At 40.9% G+C, this 18,829-nt stretch overlaps 1 protein-coding gene across 1 annotated transcript; it reads right to left on the bottom strand.

The window, feature by feature from the left end:
- Positions 1-714: 714 nt before the first annotated feature.
- On the bottom strand, positions 715-18,016 carry LOC110972423 (peroxisomal succinyl-coenzyme A thioesterase-like). Its single transcript, XM_051952144.1, is given in 12 exon segments — positions 715-1,409; positions 1,490-1,631; positions 6,918-6,998; positions 7,793-7,886; positions 8,098-8,180; positions 9,530-9,649; positions 16,929-17,062; positions 17,065-17,097; positions 17,204-17,394; positions 17,474-17,573; positions 17,679-17,880; positions 17,998-18,016. Coding segments are annotated over 11 exon segments (1,311 nt in total). The 5' UTR covers positions 17,875-17,880; positions 17,998-18,016; the 3' UTR covers positions 715-1,272.
- Between the last annotated feature and the right edge of the window lie 813 nt (positions 18,017-18,829).

Below are 18,829 nucleotides of genomic sequence, written 5' to 3'. Positions count from 1 at the left end.
CCTAGCCCCCTTAAATGTCTGTGAAGGTTCTCAGTCGTTCAGGTCATCTTGTGGTGAAGGATTTAATTCAGGCAACTGGACTTATTCTTGTGATCTTGAAGACGTTTCGCCTCTCATCCGAGCGGCTTCTTCAGTTCTAAGAATTAGTTTGAGAACTCTCCCCAGAAGATTTAACCACTTGTGCAGAGTTTCATTACTGGGGCGAAGTTCAGCCTCTCTGTGTTGGCCGTCAATCTCCTCCCACAGAAACAACACTCTGCTTGGACACAAGATGATGCCATTTAGTCACTGGAACCCCGCAGTCAGTCTGATCATGTTATATCGTTTAATATACAGTTATATTGCCAAGCTTTATTACTCCGCCAAGGCAAGGCAGCGTCTGTCTGTCTGTCTGTTAGCAACACTACTCAAAAACAGACTCGGATGACATTTTCAGGGAAGGTCAGAAATTACACAAACAGCAACTGATTCCAGCACAGCCGCTTGCCATTAACGTGATGAGCCAGAGCACCGGAGCAGGAGGGGGCGTGACACTTATGTTAATCTTAGAGGTAAAAAGCATCATAGCTTCATGTAAGTACAACGTAGTCTTGGCAGATAAATATAAATGGAAAAGAAGAAAGGAGAAAGGCAGGCTTGAACTGTCCTGGAAATACATGGGGATCATCATCTCATGGACTGATTACTCCAGAGAAGTGTTGAAGTATTCAGACACTTGTTCAATCATTTTGTATTTTATTAATAGAACAGCCGTACAGCATGAGAGTCAGAATGCAGATTTTAAAAAGCTTGGATTTCTTGAACACACCTCTGACAGCTCTGGTTTACAAAAATGAATCTATATCTCGATGATTATGCAAGGCAATTATCAATGAAAAGCTGCATCTGTTCTCTGGTGTTACTTTCTCTAATGTAATTAATTCAAAAACATATTGGCCAATAAATACATTTTATTCATATGGAAAACACTGTCAAAAGGAAAGTCCATCCAACTCAAAAAACAACCATTTGTGTTTTTCCTTATTTTAATTACTAAGTGTATGTGGCTTGGAAGTGGCAGCATGAGAGGTCATGATGTAAAATGATGTTACTGGCAACAGAGAAAGATATGCAGGAACTCTGCATTGTTTTTCACCATGTTCCCATTGAAATGATTTCCTCATTGTTACTTAACAGAAACACAAGAATCTTCTGGTTAGCTAAGTATCATATTGCAGATAGGCCTCCACTACAGTGCCCACTTTACTTCTACAATCATGCTTGTCAACTTGGTTACAGGTGGGAAAGTGTTGCTGCACCAGGGTTTGTGCTGCTGTACAGATTCTCCCTCAGAAAGATCAATATCTTCTTCCAAGCGTCTTCCTGAGCACGAGAATGTTCCACCGTCCGTCCACCCCACAGAGCCATCACTGCAAACACAACAAACACCTGCCATGTAAATGAAGTTCCTGATTCTGGTGCATTAATCTGCAATCAGCCAGAGACTTACTCTTCTCCAGTGTGCCCACTGTTCTGAACATGCTGATTCGGACGTGTGGTGTGTACGGTGGTTCAATCAGGTGACCTGCGTTTGGGTATGACAGGATGGTCAGCAGGTGGCTGTTCCCTGCTTGCTCCATCATCTCCTTCATCTGGAAAACAGGAGGTCCAAACTTTGTCTTTACCTTGAAAACTGTCATGCCCTCGAGCCCCAGCAAGCTGGCAGCCTTCCCTCTCCTTCCCCTTTTTCATCCTGTGAGTGTGGTGTGTGTGATTGTGGAGTGTTTACAGGTGCAGATCATTGGCTAATTACCTGAGGGTGCATACCTGCAGTGAGGAGTGGTCAGCTCTTCTACTCCTCTCTCTGCTCCATACAAGCTTGGCTCAGACCACAGCACAACAGGGTTAGTCAACCCAGCTACTCTGCATGTTCTTGCTTAGAATCTGTTCTTGTTCTAACCGTGTTTCTCCTCTGTGCAGTCTGTGGCCACTCCTGCTCACTCTCTCCGCTTGCCCGTCCTGCCTGTCAGCTCAGTCTGCCTGTCTCCCTGTCACACTTCTCTGGTCCACACACACTGTCAGCTACACGTCCTCGACACTTGGCTCTGTTTAACACCTTTATCACCAACAAAAGCCTCATCCTCCATGAATTCTTTTTGGTTAATAATCCGGACTTCCTTCCTTCACTGAAACATGGCACAAACTGCTGCACTGCTTTCCACTCAACCAAGCAACACCTAAAGGATAAACCTATACAGACAAACCCTGTCCAGAACAACCGGGTGGCGGTATTGCAGCAATTCACAGAAAATACATTAAAATCACCATGCTGTCCATCCTGGCTGTTTCCTCATTTGAACATCCATCCATCCATCCATTATCTATACACGGCCAAATCCTCATTAGGGTCGCGGGGAGGGGCTAGAGCCTATCCCAGCTGACTTGGGGCAAAGGCAGGGGACACCCTAGACAGGTCGACATATACAATCACACCTCACACCTATGAGGGATCACTTAACCGCAGAATATTTTTGACCTGTAGGAGGAAGCCAGAGGCATGCACAGGGAGAACATGCAAACTCCATGCAGAAAGATCCTGGGAAGGCCGGGATGTGAACCGGGGATCTTGTAGCTGCAGCCCGTCATTTGAACATGTTGTATATAAACTCCCTGGGCCTGGCCCTCTGGTTACTGCTGTTACTTACCACCCACCCAAACCAAACCCGGATTTTCTCACTGACTTCCCTGACATCCTCATCCAGTTCTGTACCATCTCGCCATCCGTTCTCCTCCTTGGTGACTTCAACATCCACATCGACAGTGCTGACTCTATACACGGCAATGAATTTCTCAATCTTCTCCACTGCTTTAATTTCACACAATACATTCACTTCCCCACACACAGCCGTGGTCACATCGTGGACTTGGTCTGCTCCACTGGTCTCCTTCACCGGTCTCCAGATATCACAGCCATCATGCTACAACCTCCCCCTTATCTCTCTCTACTGCTCTCACTCACAGGCTAGCTACATTCACCGTCCACCCCATTTCCCACCTCCCCTTCCTCTCAGAAATCCCAGAACGTGCTATTGCATCTCAGCTCCACACCCACCTCACGTCCAGTAATCTGAAGTTTATCAATCTGGTTTTTGGCCCAAATACAGAACTGAAACAGCCCTCCTCAAAATATCCAATGACCTACTCCTCTGGACAATTCAATATTCTCATCCTCCTTGACCTCATCACTTAGCCTAGCCGCGCTAGACAACCCACGGCAACGAATTTAATTCTCTGCCAGGGTGGGTCTAGTTACCCTCCATAAGGCTCGAGGCTGGATTCTCCTAAAACTGGCCGGACCAATCACCATGAAGTGTAGAGTCAGAAGGCGGGCGTAACGAAGTGACGACAGAGGTGTGACGATTCTGACAGAAAAAACCAGCGCACAATAAACAGTTATCTTTCGACTCGGCTTTGGCCACAGCCCTTTAAAGATTTGAAGCTAAAATTCAACTTGAAAGATAAACAAAGGACGGCATTTAATTGTTTCATTGAGAAGAAAGACGTATTTGGACTTATGCCGACGGGATATGGCAAATCCTTAATATACCAGTTAGCTCCGCAGCTCTGCGGCTCCGCTGGTTGGGAAGCTAATGGGACTTAGCCACAATCTGCCGGTGCTCTCGGAACTACGTCAGCCTATTCGTTGCGTTGATTGGTTGTATACCTACCCAATTGCTGCAGAGGGATTTCACAGACAACCTTTTAGCCCGCCTCCCTCCCTGTCGAGCTTCCCTAGACCCTTGTGCCGTCAGAAACATGGGTATAGCATGGCTAGGCTACTCATCACTGCCTTCGACACCATCCACCACTCTATCCTCCTCTCCTGTCTAAAACATCACTCCACATCACTGGCACAGCACTTGCCAGGATCAAATCATACCTCTCCAACCAACAACAATTCATCCATAGAAATAACTGCTCCTCCTCCACTGCTCCCCTAGCACAAGGCGTCCCCCAAGGTTTGGTGCTTGGTCCTCTACTCTTCATCCTTTACATCCTACCCCTTGGTAACCTCACTCGTCATCATAGTCTCCAGTTCCACTGCTATGCCGAAGATGTACAACTATGCATCTCCATCAGATCCCTCACCTCCTCCTCCCTCTCAAACTGCCTCGCTGGAATAAAATTCCGGATGCAAACTAACTACCTTCAACTCAACTGTGACAATTCTCTCACCCTGTCCATCCATCACTTCTGTCTCACTGTCGACGACAGTTCACCCCTGACTCCATTCCTCTCACACCCGCAACCTCGGACTAAGCATTGACACCCACCTCACTTTCGAACAGCACATCAGACATGTCACAAAAACAGCCTTTTGTAATCTGAAAAACATTGCTCGTCCTTGGCCATCTTTCTCCTTCTCTGCAGCTGAAATCCTCATCCACACCGTCATCACCTTCAGACTCACCTACTAGAATAGCCTCTTTTATGGTCTACCCTCCAAACTTCTCAATAAACTTCAGCTCATGCAGAACTCTGATGCCCATCTCCTCACCCACACCCGCTCACATGAACACATCACTCCCATCCTCCAAAATCTCCATTTGCTGCAAAAGTAAAGGAACTGGTCTCACTGTTCCAATACTTTTCGAGGGAAGGGTAAGTGGGGCTTCTTCCTTGTGTATCTTTGGAAGTCCATACACACGTGGACAAAATTGTTGGTACCCCTCAGTTAAAGAAGGAAAAACCCACAATTCTCACTGAAATCACTTGAAACTCACAAAAGTAACAATAAATAAAAATTTATTGAAAATTAAATAATCAAAAACAGCCATTGCTTTTGAATTGTTGATTAACATAATTATTTTAAAAAACAAACTAATGAAACAGGCCTGGACAAAAATGATGGTACCTCTATAAAAGATTGAAAACTATTTGACCAGAGTGACATGATTAACTCAGGTGTGTCATTTAATTGACATCACAGGTATTTCCAAACTCATAATCAGTCAGTCTGCCTATTTAAAGGGAGACAAGTAGTCACCCTGCTGTTTGGTGAAAAGGTGTGTACCACACTGAACATGGACAACAGAAAGCGAAGGAGAGAATTGTCCCAGGACATCCGAAAAAAATTATAGACAAACATCTTAAAGGTAAAGGCTATAAGACCATCTCTAAACAGCTTGAAGTTCCTGTGACAACAGGGGCTCATATTATTCAGAAGTTCAAGACCCACGGGACAGTAGCCAACCTCCCTGGACGTGGCCGCAAGAGGAAAATTGATGACAAATTGAAGAGACGGATCGTTCGAATTGTATCCAAAGAGCCCAGAGCAACCTCCAAAGAAATTAAAGATGAACTCCAAGGCCAAGGTACATCAGTGTCAGATCGCACCATTCGTCGTTGTTTGAGCCAAAGTGGACTTCATGGGAGACGACCAAGGAGGACACCACTGCTGAAAAAAAACTCATAAAAAAGCGAGACTGGAATTTGCAAAAATGCATGTTGACAAGCCACAAAGCTTCTGGGAGAATGTCCTTTGGACAGATGAGACCAAACTGGAGCTTTTTGGTAAGGCACATCAACTCTATGTTCATAGACTCAAAAACCAAGCATACGAAGAAAAGAACACTGTCCCTACGGTGAAACATGGAGGAGGCTCAGTAATGTTTTGGGGCTGCTTTGCTGCATCTGGCACAGGGTGTCTTGAAAGTGTGCAAGGTACGATGAAATCTGAAGACTATCAAGGCATTCTGGAGAGAAATGTGCTGCCTAGTGTCAGAAAACTTGGTCTCAGTCGCAGGTCATGGGTCTTCCAACAGGACAACGATCCAAAACACACAGCCAAAAACACCCAAGAATGGCTGAGAGAAAAGCGTTGGACTATTCTAAAGTGGCCTTCTATGAGCCCAGATCTGAATCCCATTGAACATATGTGGAAGGAGCTGAAACATGCCATTTGGAGAAGACACCCATCAAACCTGAGACAACTGGAGCTGTTTGCTCATGAGGAGTGGGCCAAAATACCTGTTGACAGCTGCAGAACGCTCATTGACAAATACAGAAATCGTTTAATTGCAGTGATTGCCTCAAAAGGTTGTGCAACAAAATATTAAGTTATGGGTACCATCATTTTTGTCCAGCCCTATTTCATTAGTTTGTTTTTTTAATAATTATGCTAATCAACAATTCAAAAGTGATGGCTGATTTTGATTATTTAATTTTCAATAAATTTTTATTTATTGTTACTTTTGTGAGTTTCAAGTGATTTCAGTGAGAATTGTGGGTTTTTCCTTCTTTAACTGAGGGGTACCAACAATTTTGTCCACGTGTGTATATGCATGGTGTCACTTCTCCTGGAAAAAGCTGGTAAATAATTGGCTTCTCCTCTTTTCCAGCTGTTGTAAGCAGTCTATGATCTTCTTTTGGTAACTGCCTGTGCAGTCACACCTCAGAGCATCATCGGTGACATTGTCAATGAGTCATGCTGTCATTGTAGCGTGATGATGGTCTGTGTTGAGTACCACTGTGGTAGTACTGTGGTCTTTATTCAGAGATTTTACTGCATTCCTGATGGTGTTGGATGGAATGACAGATTATTGCACTAGAGATCACCTCAGATACCTTCAACCTGAGTTGTTTTGCTTCTGCTTCTGCTTGATTGTTGTTCTTATGTCTGATTTTGTAGCTGAAATAAGGCCTAATACTGGTAACACTTATGTTGTTGAATTTAATGTGTGGGTGAATATGTAAAATTCAGCTTAATTTGATTGGAAAAATCCAGAGTAGTTCATAAACAGCAGTGAGTTTTATCCTTCCATCATCATATTAATATCTCAGTGAACTTGTTCACTTTGGTCTCAGTGATCAGTAAAATCTGAACAAACTTTTGTTATCCTGATTCCTAACCTGACCTCAAACCTCTTGTTACTCACATCCTTTGCAGACTCTGAGGTAGGCCAGTTCTGATCGTCCTCACTTACAACCAGCATCAGAGGACACTGGAGTCGTCCCACCTGATCAGAGACAAACAGCAGCAACATTTTACACTTCTTCACCTGTTGTAGCGTTAAATATTTCTGCATCATCTTCAATCGTCTTGGAAATCATTTATCTGTGGAGTTTTGAAATGGCCTTTACAGCAAAGTCTGTCTCAACAAATGTGAATTTCACAGGAGACAGGACATAAAGCAAAGATCCTGTTAACTTGGGTCAACAAACATAAAAGAGGTCTAGTTCGAAGTAATGGAACGCATCAAATTTTTCTGAGAATCATCACATTTTTACAATTTATTCAGTGTCAAAGCAATACAGCGATAGTTGTCAGTTCATCCAGTGGTACATATGAAGAAAAGAAAGAACTGCTGACAGCTAATTCTGTGAACTTCATTTTCCAAAATGTAAACAAATAATAGCAAACATGTTGTTGCGGCCCACATAATATAATAGCCTATACAGGACAGACAGTAAAGTCCAGTCATGGAATCATGATACGTTTATTTAGACAAAAGAAACTGAACAAAATCATAAAACATTCATAAGTCCAAAATATATCATTGCTTAAAATTTAAATTGACCTTTTGTTATTTTCTATTTTTTTGCCCATGTTGCCCATTCTGTAATTGCCTTGGGAATTGCTTTTATTCATATGTCAATTTTGGAGATGTTCCTCATCATTTGTACACAGAATCAAAATTGCATGCTTTCAAACTGTGTGCTGAAAAAGAAGGGCAAAAATACAGTTTTCAAACTAAAAACAGCATGAACTACATAAGAATGAGACAGAGACATTTTGGCTGGTGTTACTCACATCTACTTTGAATGAAGGGTCAGTGGGGATGGGCAGCAGCAGATCACGCCAGATCATTTCATTGTTCTCACTGAAGCGAGTTTTCTCAGCATTTCTGAATAGACAGCAAGATAAATATAAACATAAATAGATGGACTCCATGTTCTCTAACTCTGACTAATGGCCCAGCTCAGACTTGACCAAGACCAAGTCTCAGATTAATGTCTGTTTGTCTCCTTATCTTTCTTTCCATTCAATTTCTATGAATTTGTCTTTAACTTTGGCTTCAACAGAAATCATAATTAACTTCAAGTTGATCAACTTACTTATTCATGTAGTCCAGTACTTGTTCCACAGATCCGTCGACCGGCTGCACATGACTCCCACCAATACACACCGCACATCTGAGCTGGAAGACACACACACACTTTAAATATACAGCCTTTCACAGAAGAGCAGCTGAAAAAAAAATCTTAACGATTACTTTCAAAGCAGCGATTTTCCAAATTCTTTTTAAGAATGACTAAGCATTACCATCATAATTGTTGTAATTAGTAATCCTATCATCCTAAAGCATTATGAGCAGTGATAACACTGAACTGAATATTTAATTTGTGAAAATATGCCACAGCAACAACACAATATTGTAGTGGGGAAAAAAGCTGTTGGGTTAATAAGAGAAACATCAAATTACAACAGCAAATATTTCACACTGAAATTGGTATGATTAGTGGAAGAGGCAAAGTAAATTGGCTCATAACTGTTGGATGGAGTTTGACTCTGGTGCTATTTAAAGACACTAACTAGCTAAACATTGATTTGACATGGATGAGCCCAAAACAGAACTACCGGGGTTTGTTTAAGAAATTAAAGTATTTAAGATGAGCTTGTAAAGGTCAAAATCAATTGTTCATATATGCAGCCTGGAAAATTTCAAATGGGAACTAAAGCCAGTACGTGTCACTTACACATGATTATACCTAAGGTGCAACAGGAAGTTGGCCATTTTGAAATATGTGTCATATTTTGGATGATTTTGGACCATTTTGAATTTCAAAAGCTATGAACTCAAACAGGGTAAGAGCTCCAAATTGGGTAGGATGCACACCAGCCATGGGTGTTCAAAAGTTATTAAAATACTCTGCAAAAGTCTGAGGGCATGGAAATGGCGGTTCCTGGAACTTCAATGTTTCGCCATGTAGCAGGAAATGCTGTATAACTGGCCTGTACATGCTTTGATCTGCCTGAAACTTTACACGTGTCATCAGACTCCAGCTCTCATGACATCCATATGTTGAAATACAGTCACAATGATAGTTACACCTGGTGGATGGACAGCAAATGCTGTCTACCTAGCCTGTACATGCTCCAATCTGCCTCAGATTTTACACATGTGGTCAGAGGTTGGCCCTCATCACATCCATAGGACAAAAAAATGCGCTTTCATTCACAGTGCCACCTCATGGACATGCTTGGATTCGCTGACCAACAAGGATGCGAACAACAATGGCTTGTGCTGAAGAGGCTGTTTCAGTGATACTCTTGTTTCAGTATTTTTGCAATCAGCAGTGATAGCTGGCCATGTCTTTCCTCAAGAGAAGCCAAAGCAGCTCTTGAAGCCCAGAGGCCCCTGAATCCTGGTAACATGGCAAACTATTTCTCAGTCAGCAGTCTCCAAGTAGTTTCTGGTCCCAAAAGAAAACTCCAGCCAAGAGTTTATCTAGCATACATCAACCTTGACAGCTAAAGTTGTCTTACCTTCATAACCTGGGAGTAAACAGCCATTTTCAGGGTGAAAGCAGAGCCCAGGGAAAGGCCCAGCATGGCAATCCTACTGTCACAGATCTGAGGATGCTGCTGCAGGAATTTATAGGCTTTCTGCAGCAGAGAAACATAACAGAAAACAAAGTTTGACAAATACATAAACCAGTCTGTTTTTGTCTTCTTCCCCATATAGAACATCACACAATTTCTGATGGTTAAACAAACTTGAATCTGAAGTCTTTTTTTTTTTTTTTACTGGCCACGCATTTCTATAAACCTGCATCCATGACATCTTGGCAGCTGGTCCATCAGTCTGAAGCAGGCTGCTGTAATGTAGGTGTGAGTATAGTATCTGATCTGAGACATGTATTACTTAATAAGTTAGTAGAATGGAATCTGTTTTGTCTATTGTTGTATCTGACCAGTAAGTTGTGGGAAAACATACATTTCCTTTTTCCCTATGTAAGCAGGTGGTCTCTGACCTGAGATGTGTGTTTCTGTTTTGGTTTGGGAATGTTTACGTTAAAGTGGCTTCTGTGCCTGGGAGATCGTAAAGTGACATGGGGCCTGTCATTGAAGGGAAGCCATATGTCATGTTAGGTTTCCATACATGAATCGATATCAGTGCGTGCCTTCTGTTATCCTAGACGAGAAACTCTGTGTTATGTTGATTTAGGGGTGCATCCTGTTTTTACCTGTTTTCACCAGAAGGGTACAAAATGACCACTCGCCCATCATTCTGGGAGATGTTTGTATTGGCTGTGAACCTCCACAGGCAAACCATGGGGCCTGTCCAGATGCTGTCTTCTTATAATTATATCATATTAAAAGCAACAGTGTCACCGGATGTGTTATTCAACCTCGGCACATCTAAGAGACACCACGACATGAGCTTTGATGCTGAGCTTTACTCTGTGTTAGGTGACATTTCTTAACCTTAAAGAACCCATCTTAAACATATTCATAGGTTTATAATTTTGTTTGAAGGGCATACTAGAACATGTCTGCATGCTCTAATGTTCAACAGACACTAAATTGTGTTTGTCATATTTCACATTGCTGTAGCACCTCTCTCACCCTCTGTCCAAAGCTCCCTTTTGTAGAACAGTTTTGACATTTTAAGAGCCACATCCTGAAAAGGCCAGTCTGCTCTGATTGGTGGCTGGCCTGATGTCAACAGGTCAGACTAGCTACGTACCTGTACCATAGATCTGAGGTTATAGAGTAATAGTGGACCACTATTTTTGTTTCAAGGCATGGCCAGACAAGCTGTTGCGCAGCCCTAGTGGAAATGTGTTACATGATGACATAGATATGTATCGCAAGAATAACCTGGACTTCAAACAAGGCAAGGTAAAGAGCAGTTGTTTCTGTGGGAAAGACTAACTCATTGTGACTTTGGGCATTAGAAGTTCGGTAGAGAAGGAAAAGGAAAGCACCATATAGTACAACGTGTGCTCTTTAAGGAGGTGTCACACTTTCATTATCTTCTATTGTAGGAGTCAGGATGATTGTTTCCCCTTTATTTATTACCTCCGCCAGGAGGTTATGTAATCACCGGAGTTTGTCTGTCTGTCCGTCTGTGTGTGTGTGTCTGTTTGTCTGTTAACAGCATAACTCAAAAAGTCATGGACGGATTTTCACCACATTTTTACAGGATGTCCGGAAGAGCGAAAGTAACAATCGATTAGATTTTGGAGGTGATCCGGATCACCGTCTGGATCCAGGATTTTTTTGAAGGTCGAAGGACAATTGAGAGATGGCCGCCATCCTGTAAAAATTTGGTGAAAACTTTGGTGAAAATCCGTCCATGACTTTTTGAGTTATGCTGTTAACAGACAAACAGACACACACACACACACACACACACACACACACACAGACGGACAGACAGACAAACAGACACACGGCATGGCGGAGGTATGTGCTCTCCGAGTGCTTTTCTAGTTTGTTCTTTTTTCTCTTGAGTTAACCCCATCTAGTGGCTGAAGTATGGGGATAGAAGCGAGGGAGACTGCCAGGAAGGTGTGGCCGACCTGAAAGAGACAGTGTGTTGACTGCAACTCACATCCAAGGCTTGCGGCCCATTCATCTTAAGTTTACCTTTAGCATCGGAAGCGTTTTGTTTCTAAGTTTCTAAAAAATTTATGCTACAGTAAATAGTGCCGTATTTTAAAAACATTTTTCTGTAGACATTATTTTCTTTTGGATGTGTGTCAAGTCAGATGCTTCGGTACAGTCACCACAGTGGCTATATAGACTCAGGAATAGCCTCTACATCTGTCATTTTCTCATTTTGAAAAACTCAGATAGCTGTCCTAAATGAGGCATTCCTCCTCTACTGCTGCTGTGGCTACAAATCATTCAATCAACATAAGGGTCATTCCAAAATTGGAGGACATTTTACATCCCATCTCATCAAATTTTAAATTATCCATGGACAAAATACTAAAACATGCAGTTGTTGGGTAAATATATAATTGTCCTGAGACCAAATCTAAAAAATAAATAAAAATAGGAGAAAAGAATGCTTGAAAATATTTTTTAATGTATTTTTAATATAACAGCTAGAATAGTCATTTAGCACAAAATGTTAACATTTTTTAATATACCAAAGAAGTTTGGAGTTCCCCCTAAAATGTGATTTTTCTCGTACCACCCCCTAATGGCCAAACTGCATCTCAAATGAAACAGTTAAAAAGAGATTTAAATCTCCTTTTTTGGTGTTATTTTTTTCATTGGTGTCTCTTGTAATTGTGGGAACATTTTTTAATCAACATAATATTTTAAGTAATAATTATTATGCATGGAACGTGTGTCCCACAACATGCATGCAAACCTGTTAGCATAACCTTTTTAGCTGGTAGAAGAACAAAACTGTGAATCACGAGATACGCTGGAATTAACATCATTTAACAGTTTTCCAAAAGAATGGGTAAAGCAAAGCTATGTCCTCTTTTCTATTTTTCATATATTCATAACATTATCAGCCTTGATTGAATGTCTCACTCTACTTCATGCAACCTGTTACGCAAAATATCAGGATAAGACAAATTCTTTTTACTTTTTTCTTGACTTTATTTTCCATCAGTAAGTTTGTCCTCTTGGTCAGCAGCAGTAACAGCTAGCTAAATATCTAGCTTCTACTCCTTAGAAAAGGCTAACATTAGCATGGATTAGCAGCCCTGTTACTGTGAATAGTGTAGGGTTAGCAAACAACAAATAAAACCATAGATGTGTAAGTTGAGCCAATCAAGCCTTTGACAGTTCATTACCTATTACTGATGAATATGTAGCAAAAATTGTGAAAGAGAAAGTTTGTTTTTCAAAAACTGTGAAGGACAAATGTCCTCCAATTCTGGAATGACCCACATATTGTAAAATGATGACAAATAACCAGCTGATTTGTGCTATGAGTGAGTAAAGTTTTGGAAAACAACATGACTGGGAAATTGTTAACCTATGTTCTCATATACCTTTTTTCTGTTTACATTGTGGTGCATGGCAACCTCAAACTGATATTAAATAGCACTGAAGAGCAGCTGAGGGCCAGATCTGAATTTAAAAAAAAAATAGAGTGTAACACTAAAACATGGAAATGATTTCACATTCCGTACTCCCTCCATTAATATTTAATTTCAACACTGGAGGAGATAGTTGAATTACTTTCCCATCTTTTTTGAAAAATGTGGTCTTTCAGTGGGAGAGCATTATTTCTTCATTTTACATTCTGATTTTGTAATGCTTTCCCAAAAACTCTGTCTTCTCTCTCGCAAAAAGTTCCTGTTCAGCTGCAACTTCTGCTCAAAACAAATGTCCTGTGCTTCAGTTTAATTGTAGCTGCTAACTCTCTGACTGTTTCTGTTAGCTTGCCAAATTTTCTGCTGTCAGATCTGTGTGAAACAATCCTGTCAAAAGTCTCAAATCATTAGAAAACCAACTAGAATGTTGCTACTGAAATCGTTGCTACCGCCCTGCAGGTGCATTTGCTCTATTTCTTATAGTGTCCCTGACAGGCAATTACAGCTTAAATATACCAGTGTCCATATTTCTTACTCTAATAGTTATAAACTGAATAATAACTCAGCAGCACAGTGTCTTCCCATGTCGTCACAAGCAGCATCCCTTTCAGGCAGTTATTGTGCAGCAGATCACTGCCAGCATGGATCACCAGGTCAAAGACCTCAAGTGTTTTATTGGTGCTCTCACCGTCCTCAGATTTAATTGGTAAAAGCATATTTGCAGCATGAGAGTACACCCACGATGACATGCCTGGCTTTCAAGTGTTAATTATTAACAGCAATAATAATTAAAGCCACACTTTAAGCTGTGTGACAAATGTTATTGTGGTTTGTTCCAACTCATGTAATGCATCAGTGAGGTTACTGGAGATAAACTAACACATTTAGCTGCTCTGTATTTCTCCGATTTTGTTTCGAGTGGAGAGTAAAATATGCATATGAACATGTAGCTTTATGTCATTCATGATTTTAGATCAAAAGCTGACCTCACTAGATAAATGGGCAATGATTTTATTTCCAGAAACTGTGCAACATGGCATGTACTAAAATTTAACCCTATATTCCTATGCTGCAAATATGCTTTTACCAAATAAATCTGAAGAAAGTAATAGCATCATTTAAATACTCTACGTCTTTGATATGAATGATCTGTGCTGGCAGTAACTGCCCATAAGGGGCAATGTAGAAAAACTAAATTGGCCTAATTTATCTTAATGTGCTCACACATCAGTATATTTTGCTGATGCTACAATATAGAATATATGGATCTCTTACAATGGTACCAGCCATTCGTTGATTCCTGCACATTTGCTACAATGAGACAGCCAATGCAGATGCAGCAGACCAGCTGTAGGAAGGGTTGCAGGAGGGTTGTGGGAGGGGAGGGAAAAACAAAGGTTCATGACTGACTATCTCAGGACTTTGGACATATAAATTCTGTATATCTGTATTTTGTATCTCTTACATCAGTCCATGGATACTGCATGTTAAAAACAATAAAAGCTGCTAAACTTAAATTGACCAATTTTTTTTTCTGTAGCAAGGTGACAGAAAGTCATAGTTTAGTGGGAATATTGTTACATGTGGCTATTACAGTGAAAAATGGGGACACTGGTATATATACACGACCATTCAAAAGTTTGGGGTCACTCAGACAGTTTCAAATTTTCCATGAAAACTCACACTTTTATTCATGTGGTAACATTATTGCACAAGGGTTTTCTAATCATTATTAGCCTTTCAACACAATTAGCTAACAGTGTTTCTGGAAGGAAAAGAACACAGGAGTGATGGTTGCTGGAAATGTTCCTCTGTACCCTATGCAGATATTCCATTAACAATCAGCCATTTCCAGCTAGAATAGTCATTTAGCACATTAGCAACATTTAGACTGTATTTCTGATTCATTTAATGTTATCTTCATTGAATAAACAGGTTTTTCTTTCAACAATAAGGGCATTTCTAAGTGACCCCAAACTTTTTACTGTTTTAAATCCAGAAGTCCTACACACAAAAAAATGTAACACGCCCTGTAAGGCAAAGATAGATTAACCTGGTTACACTGTAACTGTGTAATGTTGTGTAGACACACTGCAGGAAGTAAAGTGAACGCATCTGCAAGAAGACAGATGCGATTTCATGGGTCAACATCATAGCTGGTATTTTATGGCTTGTGGATGTTTGCCAGGGTTGTTTCACAAAGAAAGCAAAGCAGTCTGAGTGAGAGAAGGCTCACTGTAAACTGAACCACAGGACTGTTGTGCAGCAACAATATTTCTGAACGCAGGTCAACAGTTTTGAAAAGGTTTTTTGTTGTAGAGATAGGAGTATACCTCCATATAAGCAGTCTCTGCTCTGGGTGAATGAGTGTTGAGGTGAATGAACCCATGAACCAGTTTTTTAACGGGTTTATTGACACATAACCTCCCCCACACAGAGATAAGAGACACACATTACAGCGTGTGTAGGCAGCTCAACAATACCACTGACGGATTGTAAGTCAATCTATCCCACACCCAGAATTTTAAAAGTACAAGTATTAGTTTCTGCAAGGCCTGTGATGTATTTTTAAACCCACGCTTGAATTCCAGTTTGTCCCAGAACAAAACTATGATGGGCTGCTTCTGTTTTGTCCAATAAGTTTCAGATCCCAATGGAGAGTGTTGACACTAATGACAATATCAAAGAAGCTGAGGAGTGACTTGGTTCGCACTAAAATAATTAGTAGATTGACAAAGTAATTAATCAAGACAAAATGAACTGGCAACTATTTGACAAATCAATTAATAGCTTATGGGATTTCTTTTTTTTTTTTTTTAATTCTGGAGCATTCTGTAATTCCAGCTACTACATAACAACAATTTGCTGCATTTTAGCACTGTAAAGATGGACTCAAATTCACTCTACTTCATGCAACCTGTTATGCAAAATATCAGGATAAGACAAATTTTACTTTTTTCTTGACTTTTTTTCCATCAGTAAGTTTGTCCTCTTGGTCAGCAGCAGTAACAGCTAGCTAAATATCTAGCTTCTACTCCTTAGAAAAGGCTAACATTAGCATGGATTAGCAGCCCTGTTAGTAATTAATCAAGACATTCTGTAATTCCAGCTTCTACACAACAACAATTTGCTGCATTTTAGCACTGTAAAGATTGACTCAAATTTCACACCTACATTTTTTGGTTGCTGAACAGTGATTTTTATCTAACTTCTTTTATTGAGGAATCACAAGCAGTTTTCACCAGCCTGACAGCATTCTGGCTACATTTAAAAGCTCACAACGTTGTTGGGCTTCAGAGCGCTTCAGCCTGTAAACTGTCACGCTGCTGGTCTAACTTCATCTGGTTCCTGAACAATATTTTAGATCTAGATCTCTCAGTTTGTTCTCAGCAAAAGCCAACAATGTCAAAATGATTAACCAGCACAACTCACAGGTTTCAGGACATTTTTCTATTTCACTCTTCGTCCAAGATCTAAAAAATGGTTTGTTTTGTTTCAAAGCATATAAGAGTTCTTATACATCCTTCTTTGTGTAAATACCTTATATGCTATCTTTCTAACAAGCTGAACAAATTGACAAATTGTAGCAGACCTACTTATTTGACACACTGTTTGGGCAATAGAATTTCATTCATTAAAGAGGGATGACTTTTAAAATGTATGGTTGGCTAAGAGTACCTGTCACATTCTGTAGAAGAAGAACACATAATGTACAGAAAAGGTCTTTTGAGATAATAAACAATACTTTGAAAAATAAATGCAGCTACGGCAAAATAACCAGACTGCACTGTGTAGTAACTACCAGATTATAAAAGTCCATTTTGTAGACAGCTTCTCCTGAGTGACCATAATATTCATTTCATGAGATTTACCTCAAAGTACTGGTTGTCCACCATTTTTCCAGTTTCCATGGTGGTTTTAGGTGTCAGGTAGTTAAGGGCCATGGAGGCGATGCCATTGGAGGCCAGCAGTGCTGCACGATATTCCACCAACGGCCCTCCACCCCCCACAGGTCCAGGAGGCCAGGAAAAGGTCCATTTCCTGAAGACAAGTCAGCACACTACAGTAAAAACATTTTGCATGGCAATGAAGTTGTAAGAGGTTTTTCCGCTGCTTTGGATTACATCTAATGTTACTCTAGTCCTACCTGCAGGCAGGAAGAGGGTCGCAGTGAGTCCATCCTCTGTGACTGGGATTCTGCGGACGCCGGGTGCCATGTACCAACGCTCCACCAACACACTGGCCAGCGGCACCTGATCCACAAAGCCCTCTGTCTGGTGACCCTGGTACACTGAAACTGTGACCTCCATGGGAGTCTGGACGTTTTTCTTCCTCAACCTGAAGGGTGATGGAATAGTCAGCCCCGACAGTGATAATGGATTCTGAACTGACTGGCATCATTTTACAGTTGGCCTACCTCAGCCCTGGTTTGCTGCCTGGAACTGGTCTGAGGCTCCACAGTAGACCCATTGCTTCAACCCCAGAATATGTCCCACCCACGCTGGTATCCTGTGAAACTGTGAAGTAGGGAGTACAATCTTTTCGATACCTGCAATAATACTTGGCTAAATGTATTTATTCATTTTCCTGATATTTTTATTTGCAGGCAATTAACCATGTACCATTTACAGTCCCGCTTGCATCAGCTGTGTAGTGAGCAAATGCTTCCCAGCTGTTTCCATCTTCACAATGGTAGGAGGCATGGATGGTGAGCTGGAAACCAGGGAGGACCTTCTGAACCAGGACGATGAACTTTTCATCCATCAGTCCTCTGGATGGATGGACTGACAAACTCACACAACGCTGCTCCTTGTCCATCTTCAACTGAAACAAATTACCAAAAGTGATGTGGTTGTTGTAGCATATCTTAGCCGTGAAGAAGCAGCTGAGCTTTAAGGCAAAACTCTTCATGTACCAGATTGTCTATATCATTTCTCCCACCTGTTGTCTTCAACTTTGGGTAGTCACTGACAGAAAAAAAAATGTTGATGCGACCAGCTTGAATTAGTTCTCCAAGACAGCTCAGTGTGGATCCACTACTCCTTCACAAGTCAATTGAAGTAGTTCAGGCACCTGATAAGGATCTCCCAGGAGGAGATAGAACAAGTCACAGGAGACCAGAAAGCCTGGGTGTCTCCTCTCTCTTTGTTAGTTTTGTGACCCTAAAGTGGACGAAGTGGTTTGAACAATGGATGGATGGATGGATGGATGGATGGATGGATGGTCCCTTTGACTTTTTGAAAACAAGTTTAACATTATTGCCATGTGATAACATCGACATTTTGTAACTATTTGCCATGTTGCCATTCTCAAATCATTGCTTAACCCAATGCAATACTGTAGAATAAAATAAGGAATTAAGATAATGTCACTTAACCATCCATTTTTGCTGTAGAAATGGGAAAGCATTGTAGAAGCTTGTCTACTTCATTATTTCAATTCAAGTTTCTCGAATTGTTCATCTGTACAAAAGTGAAAAATGTGATCTCAGAGAGATAAGATAGCCATCTAGATAAACTGCCTATAAAACGATCTGATTTAGTTTTGCTTGCCCAGTTAAGCCAGCTCCTAAAACACATTGAACTCAGTGACTAAAAAAAAAAAAAAAAAAGAAGCTTGGAGTAACAGCTAAAGATGGGAAAGAATCACTGGAGCTGGTCAACATTAATAAAAATAAAGCCCTAAAGGATGTATCCTCCTCAGAGGACAGGAGGAAGTGATTCTTAAAAATCATCACTGCACACTTGACATCTGCCAAAGAGTGCTTTGACAC

This window comes from Acanthochromis polyacanthus, chromosome 8 (assembly GCF_021347895.1).
Source record: "Acanthochromis polyacanthus isolate Apoly-LR-REF ecotype Palm Island chromosome 8, KAUST_Apoly_ChrSc, whole genome shotgun sequence".
In the NCBI taxonomy this organism is placed as follows: Eukaryota; Metazoa; Chordata; class Actinopteri; family Pomacentridae; genus Acanthochromis; species Acanthochromis polyacanthus.
The sequence above is the reverse complement of the archived record's forward strand: the minus strand, read 5'-3'. Positions and strand labels throughout refer to the sequence as shown.